The sequence below is a fragment of the Ochotona princeps genome, chromosome 22, assembly GCF_030435755.1.
Source record: "Ochotona princeps isolate mOchPri1 chromosome 22, mOchPri1.hap1, whole genome shotgun sequence".
Taxonomy (NCBI): Eukaryota; Metazoa; Chordata; class Mammalia; order Lagomorpha; family Ochotonidae; genus Ochotona; species Ochotona princeps.
Window position 1 is genome coordinate 25,676,143 of NC_080853.1, and position 27,715 is coordinate 25,703,857.

The window sequence follows — 27,715 nt, forward strand, 5'->3', positions numbered from 1 at the left end:
TGGTGGGGAAGGCAGGAGGCGGCGATCCCGGCGGAGGGGGGGGAGCCGTTCGCCAGCTCTGAGGCAGAAAGTGCCACGACTCCACACGCGCGCACGCAACCAGCGAGCGGCCGGAGCGGACGGCGGACGGGGCGGACGGCGTCGGGGTCGCGGCACCTACAGCTGTTGGGGGGCGGCTTCTCGGCGGAGGCTTGGCCGGGTTCTCTCCCTCTCTCTCCCTCTCCTCTCACTCCCCCTCTCTGTCTCTCCCTCACGAATCCGCGGCGGCGGCGGCTCCTGCGCTCTGCTTCTGCCTCCCGCGTCTCCGGCTGCAGGTAAGAAACTTGGCCCGGCCCTGCAGCGGCGGCGGCTGGCGCGCGGGCCCGGCCGTCGGGGCGCCGGGGCCGGCCGCGCCGCGAGTGACACGTCTCCTTGGCGGCCCCTCCCCCGGCGACGCCGGCCCGCTCGGCCGCCCGCTGCCCTCCCCGGCCGCCGCCGCCGGCCCCTCGGGCTCGGACTCCGAGGAAGGCGTGTGCGAGGACCGCGGCTCGTGCAGGGGCGGCGGCCGAGCGCGCCCCGGCCGGGCGGATCTCACGCCTCAGGCCGTCGTGGGGCGGGGAGTGGCGGGGAGGAGGCCATGGGGTGGGGGGGGAACCTTGGCGATGGCCCCGGCGTGCGACGTGGCGACCCCTCCCTCTCGGCCGGACCGTCGGGCCGGCCCCGCGCGCTCCCAAGTTGGGCCAAGAAAGTTGGCGGCGGGGCGGGGCGGCGCACAGCTGGCGGAGGAAGGGGTTAAGTTTCGGGAAGCCGCGGGATGACGTTGGCAGGCTGAAGTCCGGGTGGGGGGCGGGCGGAGGCCGGCCGGAGTGTGTGCGTGAGTGTCTTGGGGGTGAAGGGCGGGATTGAATTGGGGAGAGGGTGTGTGTGTCGGGGGGGTGGTGAAGGGCGGGATTGAATTGGGGAGAGGGTGTGTGTGTCGGGGGGGTGGTGAAGGGCGGGATTGAATTGGGGAGAGGGACCCCCCGGGCCGAGCTCCCCCTGCCTGCGGCCCGCAGCTGGAGATCGCTTCTAGGATTCGGGTGGGCCCCGACGGGGCGGACCGGGGACGCGGGCACGCCGTGCAGGGCCTCGGGGCGGAGGTGGGGGGGACCGTCCGGGGCGGGTGGCAACTTCCCGGAGTGCGAGAGGCGGCTCCCTGCTCCCCCTGGCGGCGGGGCCGAGAGCGCCGTTTCCTCCGGCGGAGCCGCCCGTTGCCCGGCTCGGGGAGGACTTGAGGGGCAGCCCTGGCCCTGCCCGGGCCGCCTCACCCCGCCCCGTCCGCGGCCACGATGAATGGGCCGGCGGTGCCAGGCCCTGGGCGGAAGCGGGCACCTCCGGCCCGGCCGGCCAAGCGCACTGGCACCCGGCCTGGTGGCCGCGCCGACCTGCCAGGCTTCTAAGCGGGCTGAGCACCGGGCGGGGGAGGGCGCCTAGAGCCAAAGCGCTACCAGCAGGGCACCCAAGGTACTTTAGGGGGACGTCTTCCAGGATTATCAGTCACAGCTTGTAGTTCCCTCTTCGTGTCCTAACACCGCTGAGCTTGACCTGTGCCAAGTTGTTTGGCTCAGGGTCCCCGTTTCCCCATGTGCAAACGGGGATCTGCTGTTGGATACCAGCGCCCCAAGTGATCCACAAGTGAGGACCTGGCTGTGGAAGGGAGAGAGTTAGGAGTGGGGTGGGCGCTGATTCCTCCCACTGTCCCGGATCCTGCATCCTGGGTTTCCTTATCTGTATCCTGGGGCCAGTACCACCCACCTAGAACAGGGTCGAGGAGCTGCCTCAGGGAAGTGCCAGGGGCCTTGTGTAAACAAGAGGACAGTTTGGCAATGCTCTGCAGGTCAGAGGTCAGAAGAGACTGGGAAGCACCAAGGAAATGAAACTCAGGAGCTTCCCACATCACGGTTTCTTGCTCAGTGTGCTCGAACCTTCTGGGAGGTGGGGTATGTGTGCAGCTGGCTGGTGTTTTCTGCACCTGGGGGCAGGGAGGGCTGGAAGGGCCTCACCTCCCAGCTCAGGAATCCTTGCAGAACTAAATCCAGTGCTTTCGGGTTGGAGCATTCCCCTTCCATTCCTGCCTCCCTCCCTGGCTTTTTTTGACTCTTCGCTGTGCCTCTCAGCTTGCCATTCACCTGACACTCTGAGAAGTCCCTGCGATCCTGCAGTGTGCTGCTGACCGGGTGGTGCCCGGCTCGTAAACCTTGCAGGAGACAGCCCCACTGTGGTCTGCCAAGTGGCTTCCCTTCCAGAAGCAGCTTCCGGTCCAAAGGCCCTGGAGGTGCTACTTCCCCCTGAGCCGAAGCAGCGGGAGAAAGGTGGGGACTGGTAGGTCAGGAGTTCGGTTACTTGCAGCAGGACAAACCTCACCCACAGGCTGCATGGACTGGGTGGTCTCTGGAGGACACCAGGGTGGGGAGCTATGAAGGGGTGCTCTGGGGTCTGGAAGCAGAAAGTTTGTGGTGGGTACAGCCGCAGGCCCTGTGTTGTAGCAGATTACTGTCTGACCCTGCTCAGAGACTGAGGGGTTGGAGTTGGTACCCTGGCATGAGAATATTTTCTGTTAATGGGAAAGTTTTTAATACATCCCAAATCAAGTCACATTTGAGCAATTATGCTCTTTGCTGAAACGAGCCCTAACTCTACAGGCTGCAATAATTATATAGCAGCAAACTCAGTGTAAACGGCTGCATGCCAATGATTTAATTGGAATATTGGCTTATTATGTTGCAGGGATACCTTTTAAAGGTGTCAGAATCAAACCCCCACATCATACTTGGTTCTTTATCATCCCTGGAACCTTAATCAGTAAATGACACAGGGTACCTTGGAGGCAGGCAGCAGAGTTTTCTTTGCTGAACTCTCGTTTTGGAATAAATCAGCCAGAGTGGTAAAGGCGGAAGCCGTGCTGTCTTTCAGCACACCCTAAGCCTGCAGTGGTTAATGTCGATTCTATGAAGTATGCAGTACCTTAGTAATTGACCAGGTATCTCACGGGATAAAACTGAGGCCAGGCTGGCTTGTAAGATTTGCCACTTAGAGTTTTGCGCGTTTAATATACATTTAGGCCTTATAACCATCCAGTGCTGTGGGGTAAGGGTGATGAGGATCACCCGTTCAGTGGAGAAAATCGTGTAGGCCCAGGAGGTCAGGGCAGTGTCAGGCCGGTGCCTGCTGCCCAGCCACTGGCTAGGTGCTGCTGACCCTGCTGAGTGTTCTGTGGGCTGGGGTGGTGTAATCCCATCTCCCTGGGGCGGGGCTTACCGCAGGATGGAGACCAGAAGACCAAAGTGGAGAATGTCTGTGGCAGGAAGCAGAACTGGATAGCCAGCAGGTGCTTTTCATTGCAGGGATGAGCCCTAGTTCTTGTCTGAAGATGGACCACATGAAACTGTTGAAGTTAATTTTTGAAACAGTTACGCTTGAATAGCATCAACAATTCTGTTTCCCAAGCACATGAGCCCCATTTTAAGTACTCAGTAGTCTTACTTCAGTCATTGTGGGTTTAGACCATGCCCATCCTCACAGGGAGTTCTTGTGGACAGCCCTGGCTGCAGGTAGCTGATGTGCTCTGCACAGTGGGGTCCCTGTTCCATTTCACCGTGGAGAACTTTTTTTTTTTTTTTTTTTTTTTTGTGGAGAACTTTTTGATGTTGAACCGTGTGAGGTTGGTGGTTCTGTAAGTAAAAAATAGTCCTCTGGTGGCAGTTCACACCCTTCAGTCCTGTGCAGGGTTGCCACTGGAGAACATGGGGAGTGTGCCGCACACCCAGAGAGGAGAGCAGGGGTGAGGCCTAGAGTGGCTGCTTCCCACAGAGATGTTTAACTACACCAGCAGCATCAGGACGGCCCAGTGTACTAAACGTGGAAATAAATAGGTGTTAGGTAGAAAGTATATGGCCTGCAAGGAAAGTAAATATTTAATATCTATGGGAGAGAGCTGGGCAAGGAAGACCACTTAACCCTACAGAAAATTAGCTCAGGCTTCCTAGAAGGCTGTTTTCTTAGGCTAACAGATTCTGAATGAACCTCCTGAAAGAGGCAGCCAGACTCCCAGACATATCTACTGTTGAAAAATCAAACATATTTGCTGTTTTACCTTTAAATGACCTGTTTCCCAGCCATCCGTCTGTCCGACCAGGGGCAGTTGCTGTGAAGCAGAGAGAACGTGGTGTGGGTGGTAAGTGACTTCATCAGACACAGAGTTCCTGCCTGGTCCTCACATTGAGGTCCTGGGGTTTTCAGAATGATTTCCGGGGCTCTGTTATACTCTTATACCCTGGAAAGGATACCTTGGAGTTTCGGAGGTCCTGGTTGTGCTGGTGGACATATTTTAGTGCCATGTGTTAAAAGGCACATTGCTAGAGTCTCACCCAAGAACCTCAGGCCCTGGGGAGCTAGTTAAGCTCCCACTGGCCAGACAGAAGACCCACTGAGGTTGTGCCGGAAGACACCAGTTATTTTTAGTGGTTGGAATATCATTTGCTGACTCAGAAGTTGGATGGGAACACAATCCTGAAAGGAAACCTTGAATTCTGTACTCTAACCCCAGGCCAGGTATAAGCAGGGTAGGTCAGCGTCTGTTGTCTGGAGCCTGGTTCCAAGCCTGCTCCCTGCTCCCTGTGCTTAGGCCTGCCTAAGACGTTATGTCATTAATACTTGAGCCACCTTTTTAGAAAAATGAATATCATTTTAAAATGAAAATGTGGATTTGGAGACTGTCTTGAGGACAGAATTAAGGGTGCTGTATGGTGGATTTTTTTGCTTGGTAACTAAAAACCGGTTACCTTCGCTGGGCAGAGCTATGCCAATACCCCTGGTGCCCTGCACTGACTGACATGATGTGCCTGTGCTGACAGTCCCTCAGGGGTGGAGAGGTTGGAGGCTGGAAGACGTCTGGTGTGACCTGGCTAGTCACCAGCAGGGTCCCGAGAGAGGCTTTGGCTGGGGGTCCCGATTCCAGAGGGACATGGCAGGACCTCAGCTTGGCAGTGGCACCTGTGCTTCAGTGTCCTTAGGTAAAATGGAAGGAGACCAGGGGACCCCATCTTTCAGCCCGCACATCTCAGTTCCTCCTCAGTTAATTGATCCCTTGCACATGGAGCTGGAGGTGAGCCCTTCCCACTGCCTCATGTGCCTCCTGCTTCAGACTCCCTATTCAGTGCTCGCTCCGCTGGCCTCTGAAGTGTCTTCCTGGCTCCTGCCCTCACTCCCTGTCCCCAAGGCTGCTGCTGGGCACTCCTCTGTTTAAGACTGCCTTTGGCCAAAGTCCGCTATAGCCTCCACAGCCCTACTTTTTGCTCTGGCTTTTCACTCCTACCATCTTCCTCATTCTTTGAACTTCTATCCATGGAGCCTTTTTTTACAGATGGCCACGTGCCTGGATCCTGGAGCTTTAGGTCTGTTGACTTTCCAATGAAGCGAAAGCCCCACACACGCCCACCCCCTGACTCCTGGTCCTGCTGTTCCTCCCTAGCAGCCTCTGCCCCATCCCTTGTTTGACCTTGTTGTCTGCCCATGCGGGAATATCCCTCCTGCGCTTCCAGAAGTTTCCCCAGTGTTGAGGCTGGAGCGTGGTACACAGTTCTTACTGACCTGGTAGAGAGCTGGTTTCTAGTGTTCTATGAGGGCGTTATTTAGCCTGAAGTAGTCTGGATTCCTAGAGCTTCAAGTATAAACACAAAAACATATTCCAGAGCCAAATGCAAGTGATTTTTGGCTTTTTTCCAGTCTGGCTCCAGTTGGGAAATTGACAGAAACATGGTAGAGGGCAATGTGTGGTGCCAGGAGAGGCAGGGGCTTAAGTGAGCCTTCAGGAGAAAGCTGGGGTATGCTGTAGGGCCCCCCAAGCAGCCCCAGGCCCGTGACATTGGTCTCAGGGCTTCCTGTTATTTCCCAGGTGCTCCCACTAAGAGGGTATGTGTGTGTGTGTGTGTGTGGTCGGACTGTTGGCCTGAGTGGGCTTGTAGAGTGGCATCAGGGCTCTGGCACAGAATGGCCCTTTGGGTTAGAGCAGTGTGCTGGGTTGGTCTGAGGAGGTCTAGCTGCTGCCGTGAGTGCCAGTGTTCCCCAGGGGGAGGTGTTGGCATTGGCAAGGGTTCGAGGAGTTGCCATGAGACCTCTCTCTCATCCTGTCGTGGCCTTTTGTGTGGCAGAGGGCTGAGGCAGGATGGGCTGACTCCATCTTTCTCCCTCTTCCTCTACTTCTGATTTAGACAAAGGAGAGCAGAGTAGAATCAGGGGTCCTGACCCTTGGTGGCAAGAGTGTCAGAGATACTCCCTTTAGGAGCAGTGGTGAAGGCCCCTTGCTCACCCAGGTGGTGCGGTCTTTGTGGAACTTTTCATCAAGGAATTGGAGTGTGCCCATCAAGCACATCAGCCAGTTTTAAATTAAGACTGAGTCTGAACAGGAATTTCATGTATCTTTATTTCTGTGGAATTTTTTTTAATAATCTTGTCGGTTCTTGCTGTTTATAGTAATTGGAGAGGTTTTAATTTTCAGAATTTAATCATGACCATAGTGATTGAGAGAAGTAGTAGTAAAAGAATCACTGCATCATTGATCTTCGTAGTGTAAACTTTTGGGAGTAACATGTCAAGGGCCTTTCAGCAGGTCCACTTGAGCCATGGCCCCAGAGCCTAGCCACTGTAGGAGATCCTGAACCATTCTCTGTACAGCCCTAAGGCTGAGGTGGGCAGTGCAGTAGGCCTGGCTACAGGTCAGCAGTAAGGACTGTGGGCACCAACATATCCCTGCGCTGCATGTCACTCTGGGAGCTATGCTTACCTTGGCCCTGATCCCAACACTCCCTCTTTGGAGGGAGTAGGTGTGTGTTGTGTGTGTGTGTGTGTGTGTGTGTGAGAGAGAGAGAGAGAGAGAGAGAGAGAGCGAGCGAGCAAGTGAGCTGGGAGGGGCAGCAAGTAGGAAGATGCCCTGTGACAGGGCCTTGAGGATGTTCCTCCTTCAAGATCCATGGTGGGTGGGGAGGAAGCATTTTCCTGGAAAAGATGACACACCTTTTTAAACATTCTCTGTACTGGAGTAGAAGATGTGAATATACAGAAGAATGCACTATGTAGCATCTGCAGCTTCACATCCCCCAGACAGAACACTCTTGCCTAACCAGCAAATCCAGAAGTAGATGATCTCGCTCTTCCCCTAGTTCCTCTTATCCCCTTCCATTGCTGCCTGTCCTGAGGGTGCCCGCTCTCCTCCTCATGCCACAGGCTCCTGTGCCTGGCTCAGACTGGCTCTGAGCGGAGTCACAGCCACGTGCCATTGCTGGGATTCATCCGTGCTGTTGGTCGTGGGTGCATTCCTTCCTGCTTGTCATCCCTGTTCCAGGGTGTGTATGTCACGCCACAGGGAGACCTGGAAAGCTTCCAGTATGGGGCCATACTGGCTCATCCTGGCCTAGATGGTCTTGCCTGACTTATGGGGGGACTGTTGGTTACATATGCCTGTCAAGTCTGTGTATCTACTGTGGGATAGTGGGGCTCTGGGAGGCGTGTGCTCAGCTTTAGGTCACAGTGCTAGACTTCCCCCACCCCCAAAGTGATGATTCTCTTCCCACCCTCAGTCTATGGGAGTTTGATGTGTATTATCAAATGGCTAATTCTAAAAGGAATTACACTGAAGCTTGGATGACTGCTTTAGTCTGTCAGTCATCTTGGGGTCTCTTTGGTCTCGGGTAGGACTGTTGGGCTGGCAGAATTTGTCCATCAAAGGTAGGCCTTTGGGAAGGGCTTTTGAGAAGGTCAGGTTTATTGCTGAGGAACTACCTGTTTTTTAAAAAGATCTGTTTATCTGAAAGGCAGAGAGAGGAGTAGAGAGCCATCTTGCCATTTGCTGGTTCACTTCCCCAAATGCCTGCAGCAGCTTGGGTTGAGCCCTGAACTCCATTCGTGTTTCCCATGTGGGAGGCAGGGGCCAAGCTCTTGGGCCACCTTGTAGTGCTTTTCCAGGTGTACTAGTAGAGAGCTGGATCAGATGCAAAGCAGTAACACTTGAGGACATGGGCTCCACAATGAGCTAGTTCTTAAATGTAAATGTGAGTGGGAAGATGTTGAATGAGGGGAATTCAGCAGTACTCTAATCTTGAGTTTGAGTTTCTCATCAGACACTACCAAGTGGATTTCTTCAATATGAGGAGCCAGGTATTGGAATCCCAGACCTCTTCCCTGGCTGTGACATTTTTTTTTTTTAAGATTTATTCATTTTATTACAGCCAGATATACACAGAGGAGAGACAGAGAGGAAGATCTTCCGTCCGATGATTCACTCCCCAAGTGAGCCGCAACGGGCCGGTGCGCGCTGATCCGAAGCCGGGAACCTGGAACCTCTTCTGGATCTCCCACGCGGGTGCAGAGTCCCAATGCATTGGGCCGTCCTCAACTGCTTTCCCAGGCCACAAGCAGGGAGCTGGATGGGAAGTGGAGCTGCCGGGATTAGAACCGGCGCCCATATGGGATCCCAGGGCTTTCAAGGCGAGGACTTTAGCCGCTAGGCCATTGCCGCCGGGACTGTGACATTTTTAATTGGAGTATTGCCCATGGCCCTCTGGGGCCTAATGATGTTGCGGTTCTTCTGATAGAACTACCCCTCACCTCATTCCACCCCTGCTCTGCCCAACCTGTAACTGAGGCCTGTCTGTATCAGAGTTGTACAGTGTGGCTGACCCTCCAGTTGCACAGCTTCAGGGCACTCTGTTTTTTCTAAGACTTGGTGTGTGAGCCTTGGTTTGACTGTGAATAGCAATGATGACAAGTATCAAGTAGGTTAAGGATGGAGAGGCACTGGTGATGGTATAGGACTTCTGACTGGAGGAAAGAGATAAAAACACCTTCTGAGAAACATCTAATGGCCCAGGAGACACTGTGGCAGATGGTGCAGAAAATGCCCAGAAGAATAAACAGGACCTGAGGGCCTCTAGCCAAGTAGGAGAACCCTAACCTCTGATAGTATCTCCCCACCCAGGGCACAGTGATCAGAAGTGGCAGCAGGAATAGAGATAGCCTGACACTATTGGAGCAGGGAGCCACAAGAGCTGCACTTCCAGGAGCAGGTTGAGTCAGAAACAAGTGCTTTCTTCCCAGGATGGCTGGGAAGAGGTGTCTTGAGACATGGGCGTCACCTGGTGACCCTTATGCAGATCAGTCAGCCAAGGCCACCTGGCAGCCTGTTCGTGGCCCTTCTTGCACCAAGCAGGCCTTTGAAGACTCACAGAATCCCCAGGTGTAATTATTAAAGGAAAAGGTGGCCCTCTGGGTATCATAGTGGCTTAAGTTCTTGCCTTGAATGTGCTGGGATCCCATATGGGTGCTGGGTTTGATCCCGGCAGCCCTGCTTCCCATCCCTGCTTGTGGCCAGGAAAAGCAGTCAAGGATGGCCCAAAGCCTTGGGACCCTGTACCTGCATGGGAGACCCAGACAAAACTGGGTCCTGGCTTCAGATTGGCGCAGTTCTGGCAATTGTGGCTGCTTGGGGAGTGTACCAGCGGACGGAGGATCTTCCTCTCTCTCTCCTCCTCTCTGTATATCTGACTCTCCAACAAAAATAAAGAAATCTTAAAAAGGGGGGCGGAATGGTCCTTTATAAGGGATGCATAGCACAATGAATGAGGGCTGGCAGGGGCAGACCTGTAAAACACGGATGACTGAGTTAACAGAGACTGTAACCAATGCCATAAAGGAATAGACAATACTGAAATCATCTGCAAGGAGCTGGAAGCTAAAATGAGCTCACAGACTTGAAAAAGGTGGCAGGTACAACTCTGTAGACAGGATGTTCAATTAACTTTAAAAAGCCACTGGATGGATTTGCTGGCAGGCGAGACAGAAGTGAAGAGAATAAATGAACCAGAAGAGCAGAAGAAAACATACAGAATTCATGTCTGAGAATCAAATTTATGTTGATAACCAATTAAGAATCCAAGAGAATAGGTTGAGAGGCATGTCTGATTGGGGTTCCAGAGGAGGATGAGGGCACAGCTGGTTTTTGGAGAAATGATAATTGGGAAGCTCAGAGAATGCGTAAGACCTGTTCCCGCCGCTACCCCACGAAGAGTGAGAATAAGCCCCTGGACCTGCAGATAACTCAGTGATGCAGCATCTGATACAGCATAGAAGGGGTCACTTGAAGACAAAAAGTAAGAATTCCTTACAGACCTGAGAAGGATGGTGATACCGACAGAAAAAGTGAACTGTGACAAGGAGTGGAGAGTAAGGAAGATGGTCATTATTCAGACAGTGCAGTGCTAATTAGATGTAAAAGAATGACAGTGTTGGGAACCGGGAAGAAGGATGGGCTTAGGTACATAAAAGCAGAAGCATGTAAGTGAGAAGAGGTGGTGGGATGCATTGGAGGGAAGGCTATGGGTTAATTATTGTTCAATGACAGTGGAGGGGAGGAACATTAAATTACTTCTGATAAAGAGCAGAAAGATGGAATATTCTAAACAATCCAAAAGAGATAAGAAAGGAGACCCCCCCCCCGAAACGTGCTTAAAACAAGTGTGAACTAGCACAACCAAAATTACAAATCTGAAACTAAATATGTCAGCATTCTTATTAAATGTATGATAGATACTCAACACATAAATATATTCTACTAGATTTTAAAAATCCAGCTGTTTGTAAGCAGCAGAAAGGGTGAAAAACTTAAAATGAAGATATACCATGAAAATTTTTTTGAGAAAACTGATGTTATATTAATGTTACATACATACAATTTAAGGCAAAAAAAGCATACTATAGAAGGTCACTTCATCATGCTAAAAAGTTGATTCATTTGAAAGATTTAATGATTTTGATGTATCTTAATATAATCTCAGTACTTAAATTGACAAAATAAATGGCCAAATCTATAATCAAATAAGAAATCTGCATGTATTTGTGAATTTTAAAATGCTTCTCATGTTTATAGGTCAAAGTAATGGAAATACAAAATGTTTCAAAACCAGTGATAATGAAACTGTCAAAACTTGTAGAGTGTAGCTAAAATATGCCTTAAATACATTTAAGAAGAAAATTATTGTGTTGCATAGTGAGTTAAGCCACTTCCTGCAATACCAGCATTCCATCTGAACACTAGTTCAAGTTCTCGTTGCTCTACTTCCAGTCTAGTTCCCTGCTAATACCTGGAAACCAATAGAAATGAGCCAAAAGTTTGGGCCCTAGTGCCCACATATGAAACCTGGGTAGAGTTCTGGGTCCGTAGCTGCAGTTCAGCACCTGCCTACGGTCACTTGGGGAGTCGACAGAGGATGGATGGAAGATCTCACTCACTCGTTCTCCTTAACCTCTCTGTAACTCTGCCTCTCAAATAGATTTTAAGGAAAACTCGAGGTAAGTATCTACCCAGATACTACAGAAGGCAAAAACAAATCTCAGTTGAAGGAAGCAGCGGTGAGAAAGAAATTCTGAAACAGGAAGCAAACATACAATAGCCAAAGCCAAAACTTCATGTTTAAAAAAGGTAGATACTTGGAGCCCTCTCATGTCACTATCAAAGGCACCCTTTTGCCCCCCTTTTCCTGAATAAATCCTGCTTTGCAAACTGGAAAGTAATTTAAAGCATGGATAGGGCGTAACGTGATGGCTAAATCTTCACCTTGCAAGTGCCAGGATGCCATATGGGCGCTGGTTTGTGTACCAGCTGCTTTGTTCCTATCCAACTCCCTGCCTATGGCCTGGGAAAGCAGTTGGCCTAAAACTTTGGGACCCTGCACCTACATAAGAAACCTGGAAGAAACTCTTGGCTTTGGATCAGCTCTGCTCTGGCCGTTATGACCATTTGGGGAGTGAGCCGGTGGATGGAAGATCTTTGTCTCTTCTTTTCTCTGTAAATTGATCTGCCTTTCCAATAAAATTAAATAAATCTTAGGGGAAAAAAAAACCCAGGATGGATACTGTTGGCAAATCTCAAGCAGAATTGATCTTTACAAAGGTACAGGTAGTATCAAGAATGTAAAATGGGACTTCATGACAAATGGTTACACATTTTAAAAAGTTAGGAAGAAGATGCTCTAAAGTTTTCTAAGTAGTGTTCTGTAGAATTAAAAATGTATAAATGACTGATATGGAGGCAATAATACATTTGATGTATAGCTTCTTTTATACATCTGAACCTGGAGAAAATTTATCAAGACCTGACATTAATAAATTTCTGGAAAAGTGTAACTTGTACACTGAGTCAAGCAGGGGTAGGTTCTGTGATTCTCACAAAGGAGATTTCTCACAAAGGAAATACCAGGCCCAGGTGGCTTCTTTGGTCTCTGCTATACATCTAAACAATTTCAGTTGTTTTCATCTCTTCCAAAAAAAAAAAACCAAAAAGAAAAAGCAAAACAAAAAACAAAGCCCCATACCACCCTGTCTATTGTGGGATGCCAGCCAACCTCAAAACCTGACAAAAATAGGAAAGAAAAATATCAGATCTCATACCAAATCTTGCAGCTCATTTAGAGGCTAAATTGTATTTCTCTTAGAAATGTAGACTTGGCATACCTTTTAAAAATAAATTTATAGTCATATTCCACGCTAATGAACTATAGGGGTAGGCTAGTATGATTGCCTTCATAGAAATAGAGAAAGTATTTGATAAAATACAGCATCTGGTCAGGCAAAGAACAAAAGCCAACTTCTCTAGCTTGATAAGGGATGTGGTCAGCAAACATTGCACTAAACAATGAGCTGCCTGAAACTTGCCCTTTGCTGTGAGGAAAGGAAGAAACAGGATGCCTGCTGTCATTCCTGCACGGTGCTGCTGGAGGCCCTGTCCTGTGCAGGCTTCCAGAAATGACGTAGGAGACTGAAAGATTGGAAAAGAAAAGAAACAATGAGGCATGTGTTTGTATGAAACATTTTTTAAAGCTGTAGATGTATTACTAACATTAGGCAGGGTTGCTGCAGAAAAGCAAAATCAATATTTTTGTTATGAAAATGGAATCAATTCCATTTCTGCATACCAGCAACAAACAGAAAATGAAACTTAAAGACACCCTGAGCATGTGTGAGTGTAAAAAGTATGAAGAACCGAAATGACTCTTAGCAAAAATATATAAGATGCCGTGGTCGGCATTGCTTTCCTCCATGTGAATAACCTGCGTCTTTTCAGATCTGATCCTTTTAATATAAATGAGCAGGCGCTGTTCTGATAGGACATCTAGGCGTTGCTGAGGTGTGGTCACCAGTCAGACTGACACTTGCCTTGTGGCCATGGGTATCCGGTACAGTGAGAACTGTGTGTGCCAGCATGTCTCAGGCTCAGGATATCTTAAGAGGCCAAGAGTCTTTATCCTAAGCATGTTGTCGCCTCCAGTAAGGTGCAACCTTAATAGTAAGCTCTCAGGTTACCTATGTGTCTGCTTTTCCAAAGACCATTATTTTAGAGAAACAAAAAACATGTCAATTCTTTGGTTTTTCCCCTCAGGCATAGAAATTGGATCTGAAATGGTTGGTGAATAAGCAAAGGCTTATAATAGAATACATTTCTATTTTTAGTGCTTCAACTTAAAAATAAGCATTATTTTTTAAAAATAGAAGATTAGTTACTTTATCCTCTTAAAACATGAATTATTTCATAATCCATCTTTTACTTGACTCATTTTCTCTGGATTAAAAAAGCCAGTCAGATTAAAAATAAAATTTTAGATCAGATTATCTGAAACCCTCTTAGAAATGTTAGATAAGATTAATAGTTTTTAGAAAGCACAGCTGAGCTTATGAGGTAGTCAAAACTCAAGCAAGGGGAGTGACTTACAGCTCATCTCTGCTGACCTGGTGTGAGGTGTAGGTGGGGTTTTGTCCACCAAGGTCATCTCGAGACTGGCTTTTACATCCAGGGGAACAGAAGTTTGTGGCAGATGGCTAATGTCCCATGCAAAGCCCAAGCCCAGAAAGGAGGCACCTTCTGGAAAAGAGACTGGCCTGGAAATAAGGGCAGATGACATTGAGAGGCCTACCTGTCTTGTGAGGGTTTCAACCAAGGTGCCCATTCCTCAGAATGTTAACCACTGAAGGCCTGGGGGACTGGCAGACCCACATATCCCCACAAAGGATTGCTGCTGCTGAAGCTTCCTCCCTTTTTGGCGTATAACAGACACAATATAGAAAGCACTACTTAGGGTGGAAAGGGAAAATCGTCACATTATGCAAAAAGTCAGCCCTAAACCAAACAAAGCAGAACTCAAGTGGTTAGATATAGCTGAAAGGAGAATTGGTGAATGGAGCACATTATTGAGGAGTTTGCTTAATTGTGGTGCAGGAAGACTGAGGCCTCACTGTGGGCTTCAGCCACATAGGGGTAAGAGAATAGCTATTTCCAGAAGACTAAGTGGACAAGAATTTTCCAGAATTGATGAAAAACTATGGCTCCTCAAACTGGGAAAGCACAGTGAAACTGAATAGCATATTTACACCATTAAGAATACTTGGTTGATTCTTAGAAATCTAGAGATGGATCTTCAAAGTAGAGAGAGATAAGGGAATTCAATAAAGGAGTAGTAAATACACAGTATGGGTCTCAGTGGTAATCCTGCTGTTTAAAAAACGAAAGGCAGAAGACAGTGCCTTCAAGGCAGTGTGAGACAGCTGTTGACTTGAAATTGTGTGCTCATTTAATCTACCAGTGAAGGATGAAGGTGAAATAAATTTTCAGACCTGTAAGGACAGAGCATGTTTTCAAGTAGAAAAGCTTGCTGAAAGAACTAACCAGTAGTGAGTGTGTATGCTTGGACAAGACCCTGAAAGAGGAGGGATGGTAAGAAGCAGTGAAGAGCAAATGGCAAGTACTGGGGGATTTGTACAGTCAGCGTCAGCCATCTGGCGTGAAACAGCAGTGGCTCCTCCAGATGTGAGTGAGAGGAGGGGAGGTGGGGAGGAGGTGGGGGGCACAGAGACAAAGGAAGAACATCACACTGGAGACCTGGGTTCTGTTCAGAAGGTGGCTGGTGGCTTCAGGGATGTATGCTGGGAAAACATTAGGGTGGAAGCTATTTTTTTGAATGAGTACTCGCTGAAAAAAAATTGAAATGTTTAACTTCCATTCTTTTTCCAGAGGAAAAAGAGATAATGCTTAGATGGTACAATGAAGAGTGCAGATGAAGGAGGTGAATGAGAGAAAAAGCATGTAGAGAAACAGAAAATAAAAGTACAAGTGACTCCATTAGATAGGGAGCTTGCAGTCGGTGGTGGTTGACTAAATCTACCAGTTAGAAAGACAAATTACCACACTGATCTTAAAATAAAATCCAGTTATATGCTATTTTTAAGAGCTTCAATTAAAACATAGCAACACAGGGATTGGAAGTAAAAGAATAGGAAAAAAAACAGGCCAATGTGAACACTTCAAACATTAGTAAAACTTTCAAAATAAATAATGCAAACTAGAGTTTCATGAGGAGAAAATCATTATTTTTTTTTTAAAGATTTATTCATTTTATTACAGCCAAATATACACAGAGGAGGAGAGACAGAGAGGAAGATCTTCCGTCCGATGATTCACTCCCCAAGTGAGCCGCAACGAGCCGATGCGCGCCGATCCGAAGCCGGGAACCAGGAACCTCTTCCAGGTCTCCCACGCGGGTGCAGGGTCCCAATGCATTGGGCCGTCCTCAACTGCTTTCCCAGGCCACAAGCAGGGAGCTGGATGGGAAGTGGAGCTGCCGGGATTAGAACCAGCGCCTGTATGGGATCCCGGCGTGTTCAAGGCGAGGACTTTAGCCGCTAGGCCATTGCCGCCGGGCCCGCGAAAATCATTATTATACAACAAGGATTGCTATAGAATAGGGAGCAAAAATAACAGGCGCTTTACCAGGATAATGTAACGGTTCTGATACTAATCTAATGAGATGGCCACCAAGTAAATTGCACATTGACAGGTTTTGAAAAGAAATTGGCAAGTCTGTGATCATAGCAGGATAGTTAAGAGCTCCCAGAATTTGGCAAGAGTAAGCAAGCAAGCAAAAAAAAAAGTTCTTCAGGTGACTACACTTCAAGACACATAGAGGCTGATACTCTAGTAGGGTATACATCTGGTTATAAAAATTGTCCGTAGTCTAGCAAAGTTCACCAAATATGCTATAATTCAAATGAGTGGTTTTCAACTGTAAGCCTCAACTGTTGTGGGACAGTTTTTTGGTTGTTGGAAACCTTAATTTTTTTGATGGCCTAGAAAGTACCAGTGCATTCTACATACTGAGTTACTGTTTCTTGAGTTTATTTGCATGTGATAATAAGCGTGTGTATGTGACTCTCAAGTCCAGGAACACATGTAAATTAATTTTTTCTGAAAGCTGAAAGGGATATTGTGCTATGGGATAAGCCACCACTTGGAGTGCCCATATCCCGCATCGTGGGATCAAGGCCCACCTCTGCGGCTAATCCAGCTCCCTGCTGATGTGCACCCAGAGGCCGCAGACGATGGGGCAAAAGCTTGAGTACCACCCACCTATCTGGGGAGACCCAGACAGAGTTTGGGACCCTAGATTTGTGTTGGCTCAACCCTATCTGTTGCAGACATTTAGGGAGACATTTTGCTTTGCCTCTCAAATAAATACAGACAACCACAAAAATCTAACAACTTTAACTGTATCACATAGAATGTATTCCTTGGTGGCAGTGTAGTTAAACCAGGATTTATCAATGAAAGTTCAGAATCCCACCATGTAGTAGGAAAGTTAAACATGCTACATACAAGTCAAAGGAGAGAGAATGTGGAAATCAGAAAATAACATGGGGTAACAGTGAGGACCTGCGTCGGAGGGTGTAGGAGGCCATAGCCACATCCACAGGGACACTTGAATGTGTAAATGTGTGGTTCAGGAAGAGAAGAAACTTTGAAAATTGATACCCGCCGAGTGGTGCGAAAGAACAGAATAAACCAGTGGAAGATAGACCCAGGAACAATGAAAAGTAATACTACAGAGTGGATCCTAAACCTGAAAGCTGTTTCTAGAATCATTGAAATTGAATCAGCAATTAGAATGTGTCAGTGCTCTTCCCAGCCTCCCCATGCCAGGGAGAGATCTGTAGAGTAGGGTTCTTTCAAACCTGCAACAAACAGCCCCATTTTTATACAAGCTCCCACAAAACGGGGAGAAGGATAAGCTGTAGCTTGTTGATGACCTAAAAATACTCCTGTGTTTCTCACCCAGAACACAGAGAGATGCCCCGTATAAAGGTGCACAGCATGTATTATGAAAGAAAAGGGCTTCCCTCGAGTAATGATTTTACTACAAAAGCCATAGAGCATATATAGCATTGTCTCCCCTTAGCCATGGTCTTGCTTTCCCTGGTTTCAGTTTCCTTTTGGTCAAGCATGGGAGATTCCAGGCTCACCAAATCCTAAGTGTTAACACTACTCTTCTGAGTGTCCTGATGACACTCAGTGTACTGTCCCACGCTTTGCTGCTCAGCACGGACTCCTGCCTTTGTCCTGTGTGTCCATGCTTTACATGCTACCTGCCTGTCAGACCCTCATCAGTTGTCTTGGTGTGCCTGTAGCATGACTGCCATGTTACCCTTGTTTTGCTTAATAGTGGCCCTGAAGTGCAACAACGATATACTGGCAGTTTGTTGTGTTTTACTTACTGTAAGTTATTTTTGCCAGTGTCTTTCTGTGCAGAATTGTAAATTTAAAATGTTCATAGGTGTATACAAGATATCTTTTAAAAGCTCATGGAAAGTACATATTGTGAAAAACTATTCATGGAGTTCAACCTTCCCTGTCAAAATAAGCCTTTTTTTTTAAGAGGCTCAGAGAGCGAGAGAGCTATCCGTTGATTTTTTTTTTTAGATGCCCACAATTAATTGTGTTTTTGCCATTAACTTCTTGAAGTCCCTTTGTACATAGAGGAAAAACCTAGTTTCTCCAGTGCGGAGTTTTTCTCTGCGGTTTCAGGCATGCTCTGAGTGCTGGGATGTTTCCCTACCAGTTAGAGGGAACCGCTCTTTGGTAATTCAGCACATTCCAGGTGAAAGCAGGAAAGGATCATGTGATAAGGAGCTCATATTGGCCAAGGTTAAACACCTAATTGAACTAAAGGTCCCGAAGAGTGTAAGATTCCCCTACGGTAAGTCCAGCTGGGAAGTGGTACACTGATAGTGACCACAGGCATGCAGAGGGAAGCTGCCTTCAGCTCTGTTAAGGCAGGAGAAAGAGAAGACAATATAGTTTAGAAAGAAACAATAAAACAGTAACTGTTCTCCCCCCCCCCCCCCCGCAGGTAGTTGTTCTTTTTGTTGTTGTGTCAGTGACACATACCCAACAGATAATAAGTTTGCTGGTTATCTATCTGTTGCTGGGGAATAGGGAAAGTAGTTTGCAAAAGATAGCTTTTTTCTAGCATATTTAGCATAATCTATGACTTTCATAAAGAAAGCCATTAAAAAAAGAAACTTTCTGAAAGTGTGAAAGAAAACATATAATTTGGGTAGAGTCAGAGCATGTGGTGTTCATTGACCGGCAGCACTCCTAGGTACCGTTGTCAGTTCTCCTCACGTTCATTCAGAAATTCAGAGGCGTGAATGAGAACCTGAGCAGACATTTCAGAGGGCATACACAGACTGAGAACGTAGTGTTGATGCCAGGAGTGGAGGTGGACAGAGAGAACATAGTGTAGAATTCAGTGGCTGAGAGATGGCCGTGTGCATGCAAGGGGATGGAGGAGCCCGGACAGGAAGCGGTGTGTTGGGTCATTGAGCCCATGGGGGAAAGTCATATCACTGTTTCCTGTCAGCTGCCAGAGTGAATCCCTTGTAAAGCAGGGCTTGGAAAGACCTAACTGCAAAAAGCGTTACCAAAGCTCTCAGAAGACCAAAGCTCTCAGAAGGAAGTTGATTCCCAGCACAGGTGTCATCTCCAGGAAGGGACTTGGGGGGAATGGAAGGGGATGGACATGGGGAGATCTTTTCCCAAACCTGTGTCACCCTACAGGTTTGTGCGAGTAGCATCAACTTGAAGAACCTAAACACACAGGGAAGTGTGCTTGTGGTCTGGTGCCATCATGTGAGTCGGGGTAAGGAACAATGAGCTGAAGCCACGACAGCCTATAGGAAGCAATCTCAGGAACAAAGGTTAGTTGGGAGAAGATGCCAGATGACACCCAGGCAGGCTGGGGTCCCTACTGCAGTTACCCATGTATAAGCCAAGTCACTTCGCTTGCAAGGACCTAAGTGAAAGTAATATGTAAGTGCTACGTGACCTGGAGGCAATTGTGCCAAACCGTCATGATTTGATAAACCTGGGTGTTGGCAAATAGATGTTCATATTTTTCATTTTAACTCTTTGGTGTTTGAGCTGTGTCATGAAAACAGGTTGGGTTCCCGTACCCGAAATGCTTAGGATCAGGAGGACTTCCCAAGCAGGATTTCTTTGTCATTACATAGATATATTAGACAGCTGAGGGAGGAGGCCCAGGCATAAGAAGCAAGTTTATTTATGTTTCCCATACCCCTTGTACACATAGCCAGAAGGCAATTGTATGCATCATTTTTAGTGTGCCTGTGTTTCAGCCTATCATCATGTGAGATCAGGGATGGGATTTTCCACTTGGCATTATGTTGATGGTCATAGGTTCAGGTTTGGGAGCATTTTGGGTTTTCAGATTAGGGATGCTGTGTAATTGAAAATAGAGGGGGTGCAGCTGTGTCTGTTACTCTGGTCTCATTGCGTTCTAGCTCTGTCGCACCCTGCTAAGTTACCTTTTGCCCAGGAGAAGGGCCTGGAACCTGTTCTCATTGATCACCCCTGCCCTTTGCTTCACTGGGCGTCCATGTGTGATCTGCATTGGAACTGTTGGGTAATGATGAGACCAGGCTCCTGGGGGTCTTGGATCCCTGGGCCTGCTTGGATCCCTACTCATCCGTTAGACGTGACTGGCTTGGTTGGGCCACATGACTTACCGGGTGTGCTCCACGTCTAAGGTGTTTGGAGCTTCTACTCCTGTTGTTCCCGAAGTCTAAGAAGAAAAGTCTCAGGGGGTCCTGGAGGTGGGCTGTGAGTTCGGTCTGTTGAGCCTGGAGATGCCCCAGCCTCTGCATGGCCTCCCTCCTCCTGCTGTCTGGGTTGCTTGTCTGTTTGCTTCGGACTTGGTGTGTGTACTCAGAATAGTGACTCAAAGTGCCTGCGCCACAGAAGTTCTGGAATTGATGAAAGTGAGGGTCTTTGTGGTTAGGCTGTACAGGGCCTGGTTTGATTGCTCCCCTGGACAGGAGTGTGGCTGAAAGCCTTAATGCCTGTGATCGTGGTGATCTTGGTGACTTTTAATAGCAGAGAGTGTGTTTGGGGGCATCTCTGCTTGATCACTTCTGCAACTCCGGGAGCTCCCAGTGGGGTGGTTTTTGCATTGACTTCTCTGCTAGCTGTGGTCATGCTGCCTGGGCCCTGAATGTCTCTGTGTCAGTACTTCATACTTTCATTTTGCTGTGAAGGATTCCTTTTTAACAGATTCTAACTCAGGAATTAGTGTTGAGTATGTTATGTCTTTTTAAAGCAGCTCAGTCTGCAGAAGCTGGGAAGCCACGTAGGTGCCACTATAAAACATACATTTGTCTGCACTGTGAAGGAAAACTCTCCCAGGTTTGCCTTGCTCAATTCTGTGCTCCCTGCAGAGAATGTATTTCTGTGTCTCATGTTTGCCTCTGTGGAGCAAGATTAAAGGCTGAGTTTCTAGCCTTGGCGTCCCTATTGGAGTTCACAAGTTGGGAACTACAAGGTTACACAGAGTTCCACAGTTCTCGGCAGCAAACAAACCCTGCTTTGTGGATGGCCGCTGGCTGGTCAGGGTCTGGTGCCTGAGCAGTGTCTGTTCCAGCTGCCCAGGGATTCCCCCCTCTAGGACATGGTTGTTGGGAAGCCCTGGGGTTCCAGAGCCTCAGCCAGGGTGACCCAGGCCCTCCTCACTCCCACCTCTGGCTCCCAGCCCCCTCTTGGAGAAAGGGCTGCTATTTGAGAGGGTTTTGGGGTCAAATGAATAGAATGCGTGGAGGGAAGATAATGAAGTTTTTGTACCTGAACACTCCCTTGCTGATGAGCTTCTTGGGGATGGCTGTGTGACATGGAGCATCTGACTTGTTGCCTGCCCTCCCCACTGCTGGCTTTATCCAGGGCCAAGCAGGTCAGTTCCCTCTCCAGCATCTAGGCTTGGGCTTAGGCTGTGCCAGTGAGTCATGCCATTGCCCCTGAGGGCCAGAGGTCAGAATCCACGTGGAGATGTATGTGCTACCTTGCCTGGCATCCAGGATGTCAGGCTTTGTTTGCAACAATGTTAGCTGACATGGATGGCTGGGCCTTGGCCTGCCCACCTGAGGGTACTGTCTGTGGGCGAAGGGAGGGACACAGCTACAGCTGGTGGAGGGATGGGTTTGCATAACATGGGCTGGGAAGTTTGTCTTCTTGCCACAAAGGTCTTACTTTCTAGAAAGAGGCAGTGAATGTGCATGACATGAGATGTGCATGTCACATGAGAGTGACTTTTTTCTTCAGATTTATTGATTTTTATTGGAAAGGCAGATTTACAGAGAAAAGAGAGAGAGAAACAGAAAGATCATCCATTTCTTGGTTTATTTCCCAAATGATTGGAACGGCCAGAGCTGAGCTGATCCAAAGCCAGCAGCCAGGAGCTTCTTCTGGGTCTCCCATCTGGGTACAGGGTCCCAAGGACTTGGGCCATCATCTACTGCTTTCCCAGGCCATAAGCAGGGAGCTGGATGCGAAGCAGAGTAGCTGGGATATGAACTGGCCCCATACAGGATGCTGGCACTTTGTAGGCAGAGGATGGCCATTTGAGCCATTGTGCTGGTTGCAAGTGATATCTTTCTTAGAGCAGATGCCCAGTTACACAGTGCCCCTTTTCACTCTGAGGTCAAGTTCGGGGTTCCTGGACGGGTGTCTGGCACTTCCTTCTCCTGGCTGTGACCCTTTTCTGAATGCCCTCACTGGAGCTTCTCCCTTAATCTTTACAGTTCTGATTTCCAGGTTGGCTCTTAAAATGCAACACTTGACACCTTTTATGTTTAAAAACAAACAGTATTTTGTTTGTAGTAAGATCTGAATATTGTAACCATTCAGAAAGAAAGGAGTGGGAAATCTCAAAGTGTATGCTGCCAACCATGGCAACCTACCTCTCCAGTGCCTGGAGAGCCACTTTCCTTCTTCCCCTCCTCTCTTGTACCCTCCTTCCCCAGGTCTGTTCACTCATTCAAATCCTTGTAGGCTCTTCCAGTTCAGGGACCTGGGAAAGGGTAATAATATCAGCATTGGATGAGTACACCCAAATCAGCAAACCTCTTGGAGATCCCAGTGAGGTGGAGGTGGCCAGAAGGTGTGGTCCATTGGCCTTTGCCCTTTGGACTTGGTAGGCAGTAAGGTTTGGCATGTGGGTTCAGCACAGGGCTTGGTGACTCTGAAGATCCAAACAGGCTTGCTGATCCTTTTGTCCATTGTGTAGGTGCAGGCTCGGTGACTTCAGGAGCCATTGCTGGCCAACAAAAGCAGTGTGTCGTGACCTGTCAGGGTTGTAATGCAGGCCCCTGCGTAACTATATTGATCAGCACTGGAGAGGGGAGGCAATGCAGCAGAAATGGCACACACACCAAGGCCTGATGCCCACAGAGCATGCAGCTGAAATGTACACCAAGGCCTGCTGTCCAGAGCACATGGCCTAAACACACACTGGGGACCTGTTGCCCAGAGCATGTGATCTAAGCGCATACCAGGGGCCTGCTACCCACAGAGCATGTGGTCTAAACACAGACCAGCACCTACTGCCCAGAGCACACGGCCTAAATGCACACCAGGGCCTGCTGCCCAGAGCACGCAGTACAGGTGTGTTTTTACATTGGCCCATGTGGTATTTTTGAATTAATCAATTTCACATCAAGAGAAGGAAAAGATTCTTGGCCCAATGTGGAAAATCAAAACATCTCTCGGACCCAGTGGAGTGGTCTAGCGGCTAAAGTCCTCGCCTTGAACGCCCCGGGATCCCATATGGGCACCGGTTCTAATCCCGGCAGCTCCACTTCCCATCCAGCTCCCTGCTTGTGGCCTAGGAAGGCAGTCAAGGACGGCCCAAAGCCTTGGGACCCTGTACCCACGTGTGGGAGACCTGGAAGAGGTTCCAGGTTCCCGGCTTCGGATCGGCGCGCATCGGCCCGTTGCGGCTCACTTGGGGAGTAAATCATCGGATGGAAGATCTTCCTCTCTGTCTCTCCTCCTCTCTGTATATCTGGCTTTGTAATAAAAATACATCTTTAAAAAAAAAACATCTCTTAACTCCATACTCAGATTTCTGCAGTCAGCTAAGACATGGGGGGATTTGCTGCCGTTTTGAGGTTTACACCAGCTTGTGTGTCGTGCTTCCCTCCAGCAGGGCTGTCTTCTGTTGGCATCATTGAGCACTGTATACTCAGCTTCTAGACCTGCAGTCTGCCCCCTGTCTACCAGTAGGGACTCCTCACTCCTACAGCAGGTGGGCAACAACATGGGATGTCAAAGCTTAAATCTGTCTGTTCATCTGAAGAAGGAATACAGGCACCTTAAGTGTGATGGCCAGGGCAGAGGTGGAGACTATCAAGTCTCTCGATTTCTACAATAATAATAATAATAATCCCCCTGTGTGTATTTGGCAGGTGAAAAGAAGGCCAGCCAAGATGGATATTTACGACACTCAGACCTTGGGAGTTGTGGTCTTTGGTGGGTTCATGGTGGTTTCTGCCATCGGCATCTTCCTAGTGTCCACCTTCTCCATGAAGGAGACATCATATGAAGAAGCCCTCGCCAACCAGCGCAAAGAGATGGCCAAGACTCATCACCAGAAGGTAGAGAAGAAAAAAAAGGAGAAAACAGTTGAGAAGAAAGGAAAGACCAAGAAAAAGGAAGAGAAACCTAACGGGAAGATACCTGATCATGAGCCAGCCCCCGGCGTGACTCTTCTCCTGAAAGATCCCTTGCGGGCACCTGCTGTAGCTGTGGCCCCAATCCCAGTCCAGTCCCAGGTGGTCATTGCCCCTGTAGCCACTGTAACAGCCATGCCCCAAGAGAAGCCAGCCTCATCCCCTAAGGACAAAAAGAAGAAGGAGAAAAAAGTAGCAAAGGTGGAACCAGCAGTCAGTTCTGTAGTGAATTCCGTCCAGGTTCTTACCTCCAAGGCTGCCATCTTTGAAGCTGCACCCAAGGAAGTGCCTATGGTGGTTGTGCCCCCAGTGGGTGCCAAGACCAGCACTGCAGGCACTGGCACTGGTCAAGGCAAAAAATCAGAGGGGGCTCAGAGTCAGGGCAAAAAGGGGGAGACAGCTCCAAATCAGGGCAAGAAGACAGAGGGACCTCAGAGCCAGAACAAAAAGGGTGAGGGGACTCCAAACTCAAGCAAGAAGGGAGAGGGAACCCCAAACCAGGGTAAAAAAGGAGAAGGAACCCCAAACCAGGGTAAGAAAGGAGAAGGAACCCCAAACCAGGGTAAGAAAGGAGAAGGAACCCCAAACCAGGGTAAGAAAGAAGGAGCCCCAAGCCAGGGTAAGAAAGGAGAAGGAACCCCAAACCAGGGTAAGAAAGAAGGAACCCCAAATCAGGGTAAAAAAGGAGAAGGAACCCCAAACCAGAGTAAGAAGACAGAGGGAACCCCGAACCAGAGTAAAAAAGGAGAAGGAGCCCCAAACCAGGGTAAGAAGGCAGAGGGAACCCCAAACCAGGGTAAGAAGGCAGAGGGAACCCCGAACCAGGGTAAGAAGGGGGAGGGAACCGCAAACCAGGGTAAGAAAGGAGAAGTAACTCAGAACCAGAGCAAGAAAGCAGAAGGAACCCCAAGTCAAGGCAAGAAGGGGGAGGGAACCCCAAAGCAGAGTAAGAAAGGAGAAGAAACCCCAAATCAGAGTAAGAAGGCAGAGGGAACCTCAAACCAAGGCAAGAAGGTAGAAGGAGCCCCAAACCAAGGCAAGAAAGGAGAAGGAACCCCAAACCAGGGCAAAAAAGCAGAAGTGGCTGCCAATCAGGGCAAAAAAGGGGAGGGGGCTCAGAACCAGAGTAAAAATGTAGAGGGAGCCCCAAACCAGGGCAAGAAGGCAGAAGGGACCCAGAACCAGAGTAAGAAGGGAGAGGGGGCCCAGAACCAGAGCAAGAAGGGAGAGGGGGCCCAGAACCAGAGCAAGAAGGGAGAGGGGGCCCAGAACCAGAGCAAGAAGGGAGAGGGGGCCCAGAACCAGAGCAAGAAGGGAGAGGGGACCCAGAACCAGAGCAAGAAGGGAGAGGGGGCCCAGAACCAGAGCAAGAAGGGAGAGGGGGCCCAGAACCAGAGTAAGAAGGGAGAGGGGGCCCAGAACCAGAGCAAGAAGGGAGAGGGAGCTCCAAACCAGAGCAAGAAAGGAGAGGGGGCCCAGAACCAGAGCAAGAAAGGAGAAGGAACCCAGAACCAGAGCAAGAAGGGAGAAGGAACCCAGAACCAGAGCAAGAAGGGAGAGGGAGCCCCAAACCAGAGCAAGAAGGGAGAGGGCGCCCCAAACCAGAGCAAAAAAGGAGAGGGAACCCAGAACCAGAGCAAGAAGGGAGAGGGAACCCAGAACCAGAGTAAGAAGGGAGAGGGAGCTCCAAACCAGAGCAAGAAGGGAGAGGGGGCCCAGAATCAGGGCAAGAAGGGAGAGGGGGCCCAGAACCAGAGCAAGAAGGGAGAGGGGGCCCAGAACCAAGGCAAGAAGGCAGATTCTGTTACTAACCAGGGCACAAAGGCAGACAATGTTACAAACCAGGGGAAAAAAGCAGAGGGGACCCCCAACCAGGGCAAAAAGGTGGAAGGAGCTGCCAATCAGGGTAAAAAGATGGAGTCAGCTCCTGTCCAGGGCAAAATCACAGATGCAGTGCAGAGCCAGGAGATACCAAAGCAAGAGGATCCTCCTGCAAAGAAGAAGAAGAAGAAGAAGTCTGGTTCAAAGAAAAAGGAGGAGCCCGGTAAGTGACTGCTTTCTGATCTTGAAGGGGATCTGTGTAAGCGGCCTGTGGGCTTCCTTTGAGCATGCCGTCTGTCTCAGCTGGTACCACTGCGGAGCTGTGTAGCACACACTGCAGGAGTTAGTGCTCCACAAAGGCAGGTGTTTATCCTTGCACCTCAGATGCGGCTAACCAGTTGGCTCTGCGTCTGTCTCGGCCGGCTGGCTCTGCTTCAAGGTGGGATTGAACTGGGTTGGCTCCTCACTACGGGTGTCCGTGTGTGTTCACTCGGGACCCAGCCTGTGGCTTCAGTGGCTCCTGAGGCAGAGGTTCGCACACAGGGACTTCCAGGCAGGTGTATGTCACTCCAGTAGCCTATTTGCCAGGGCAAGTCATGTGACAGCCCTGCTTCCAGAGCTGTCTGGCAAGAGGGACTGCAGAGTGACGTGGGAAAGGGGCTGTGAGGATTAATAGTGTCTGCTTGGGAGTCCATCTCCATTGTCAGCCTGTTGGGTGTTCTTATCTGGGTGCCCCTGTGTAGATCTTGTTGTCTATGTGCTTGCTTGCTCAGTGTGTAACCATAGGGTGTTTTTAAGGAGCAGTTGCATTCGTTTGTATTGAATAGATGTATGAATTGACATGAAATAACAGAGTTGATTTGCCATCCATCATCTTAAATGCATATTACAATAAGAATTAGGTCAAGGGAAAGTTCCTCTTTCATGTTCTATCATTCATTTAATTCCACTTGTTTTATTTATTTATTTAAGTTTTACCTCTGAAAACCACTAGCCAACTTGGAAATCAGTTCCCTTTGTCTTGACAAAAGATACCATCAGGGCTGGGTTGTGTTGTGTTGGGTGGCGCAGGGCCCCTTGTTTTCAGCTGAGCTTCCCCTGTTGTGCATTGTGTTGAGCTGTGTCACCTTCTCTCAGGTTCCCTCCTCCCCTGCTTTTTCTTCCTGTCCTCCCCAACTTTGGATGGGACATTTGCTCAGGCATGAGAGGGGTCTGCACCCAGGAGAGTGACTCTGAACTCCTGGGAATCAGTGCTCAGCTTGCCTGGCCCTGCCAAGCCCTGACACTCTGCCCTTGCTTTAACATTCTGTTCCAGCTGGACTCAAGGCAGTAATGAGGCATTGATTCTCCCACCTCAAGTTGGGTTCAGCTCCTCCTGCATCTTGTAGTCAGTGTTGCCCCAGCTAGTTTTAGACATTTGAAGTGAGCTGTGAGACAGAACTAGTGAGGACACTGGAAAGGAAGGTAAAAGTAGAATCTCGGTAGGAATGTGACCTCAAGGGCACGAGGCAGCTTGTGGAGTGGTTAAAGAGAAAATGTGAGCCAAGAAGATAAACGCAGCATTCCGGAGTAAGAAGGATGCAGTGCAGATGAAATGGCTGTCATTCCCAGCTTAACCCAGTTCTGCTACCCTTCCACTGGGATTCCCCTCCTCCCCCTACACACACGGAGTTGTCAGAAATTCCATAAAAGTCCCACCTGAGATAACCAAGTGGTGTCAGTTTTTTAAAGTGGCTTTTGGAAAGCCAGTCCTACCTGGTGTGTCAGCTGTTCCTAACTGTTGTGATCTCTAGGGAGGGAATAGCCCGGCCCAGGAATCAACCATGTTGTCCACAAGAACTTAAGCATGCAAAGCATTGTCCTTCCACAGAGACACTGGGCAGAGTGCCCAGGATCTGAACAGTTTGCTTTGAGCCACAGGCGCTTGCCTCTGAAGAAAAATGTAAGGTGGGCAGGAAATGTGTTTAATTGTAAAAGAGATTAATCC

At 49.0% G+C, this 27,715-nt stretch overlaps 1 protein-coding gene across 9 annotated transcripts in view; it reads left to right on the plus strand.

Annotated features, from left to right (window-relative positions):
• Positions 1 to 178: 178 nt before the first annotated feature.
• The window catches only part of RRBP1 (ribosome binding protein 1), a 55,209-nt gene continuing 27,672 nt past the window's right edge, over positions 179 to 27,715 (plus strand). For 8 of the 9 annotated variants that reach the window (XM_058679838.1, XM_058679830.1, XM_058679831.1 and 5 more), the window contains exons 1-2: positions 179 to 314; positions 23,644 to 25,951. In XM_058679838.1, the coding sequence (XP_058535821.1) occupies positions 23,665 to 25,951 (2,287 nt within the window). In that variant the 5' untranslated portion in view covers positions 179 to 314; positions 23,644 to 23,664. The remainder of the gene's footprint in view (positions 315 to 23,643; positions 25,952 to 27,715) is intronic. The other variant, XM_058679837.1, reaches the window with a different exon arrangement.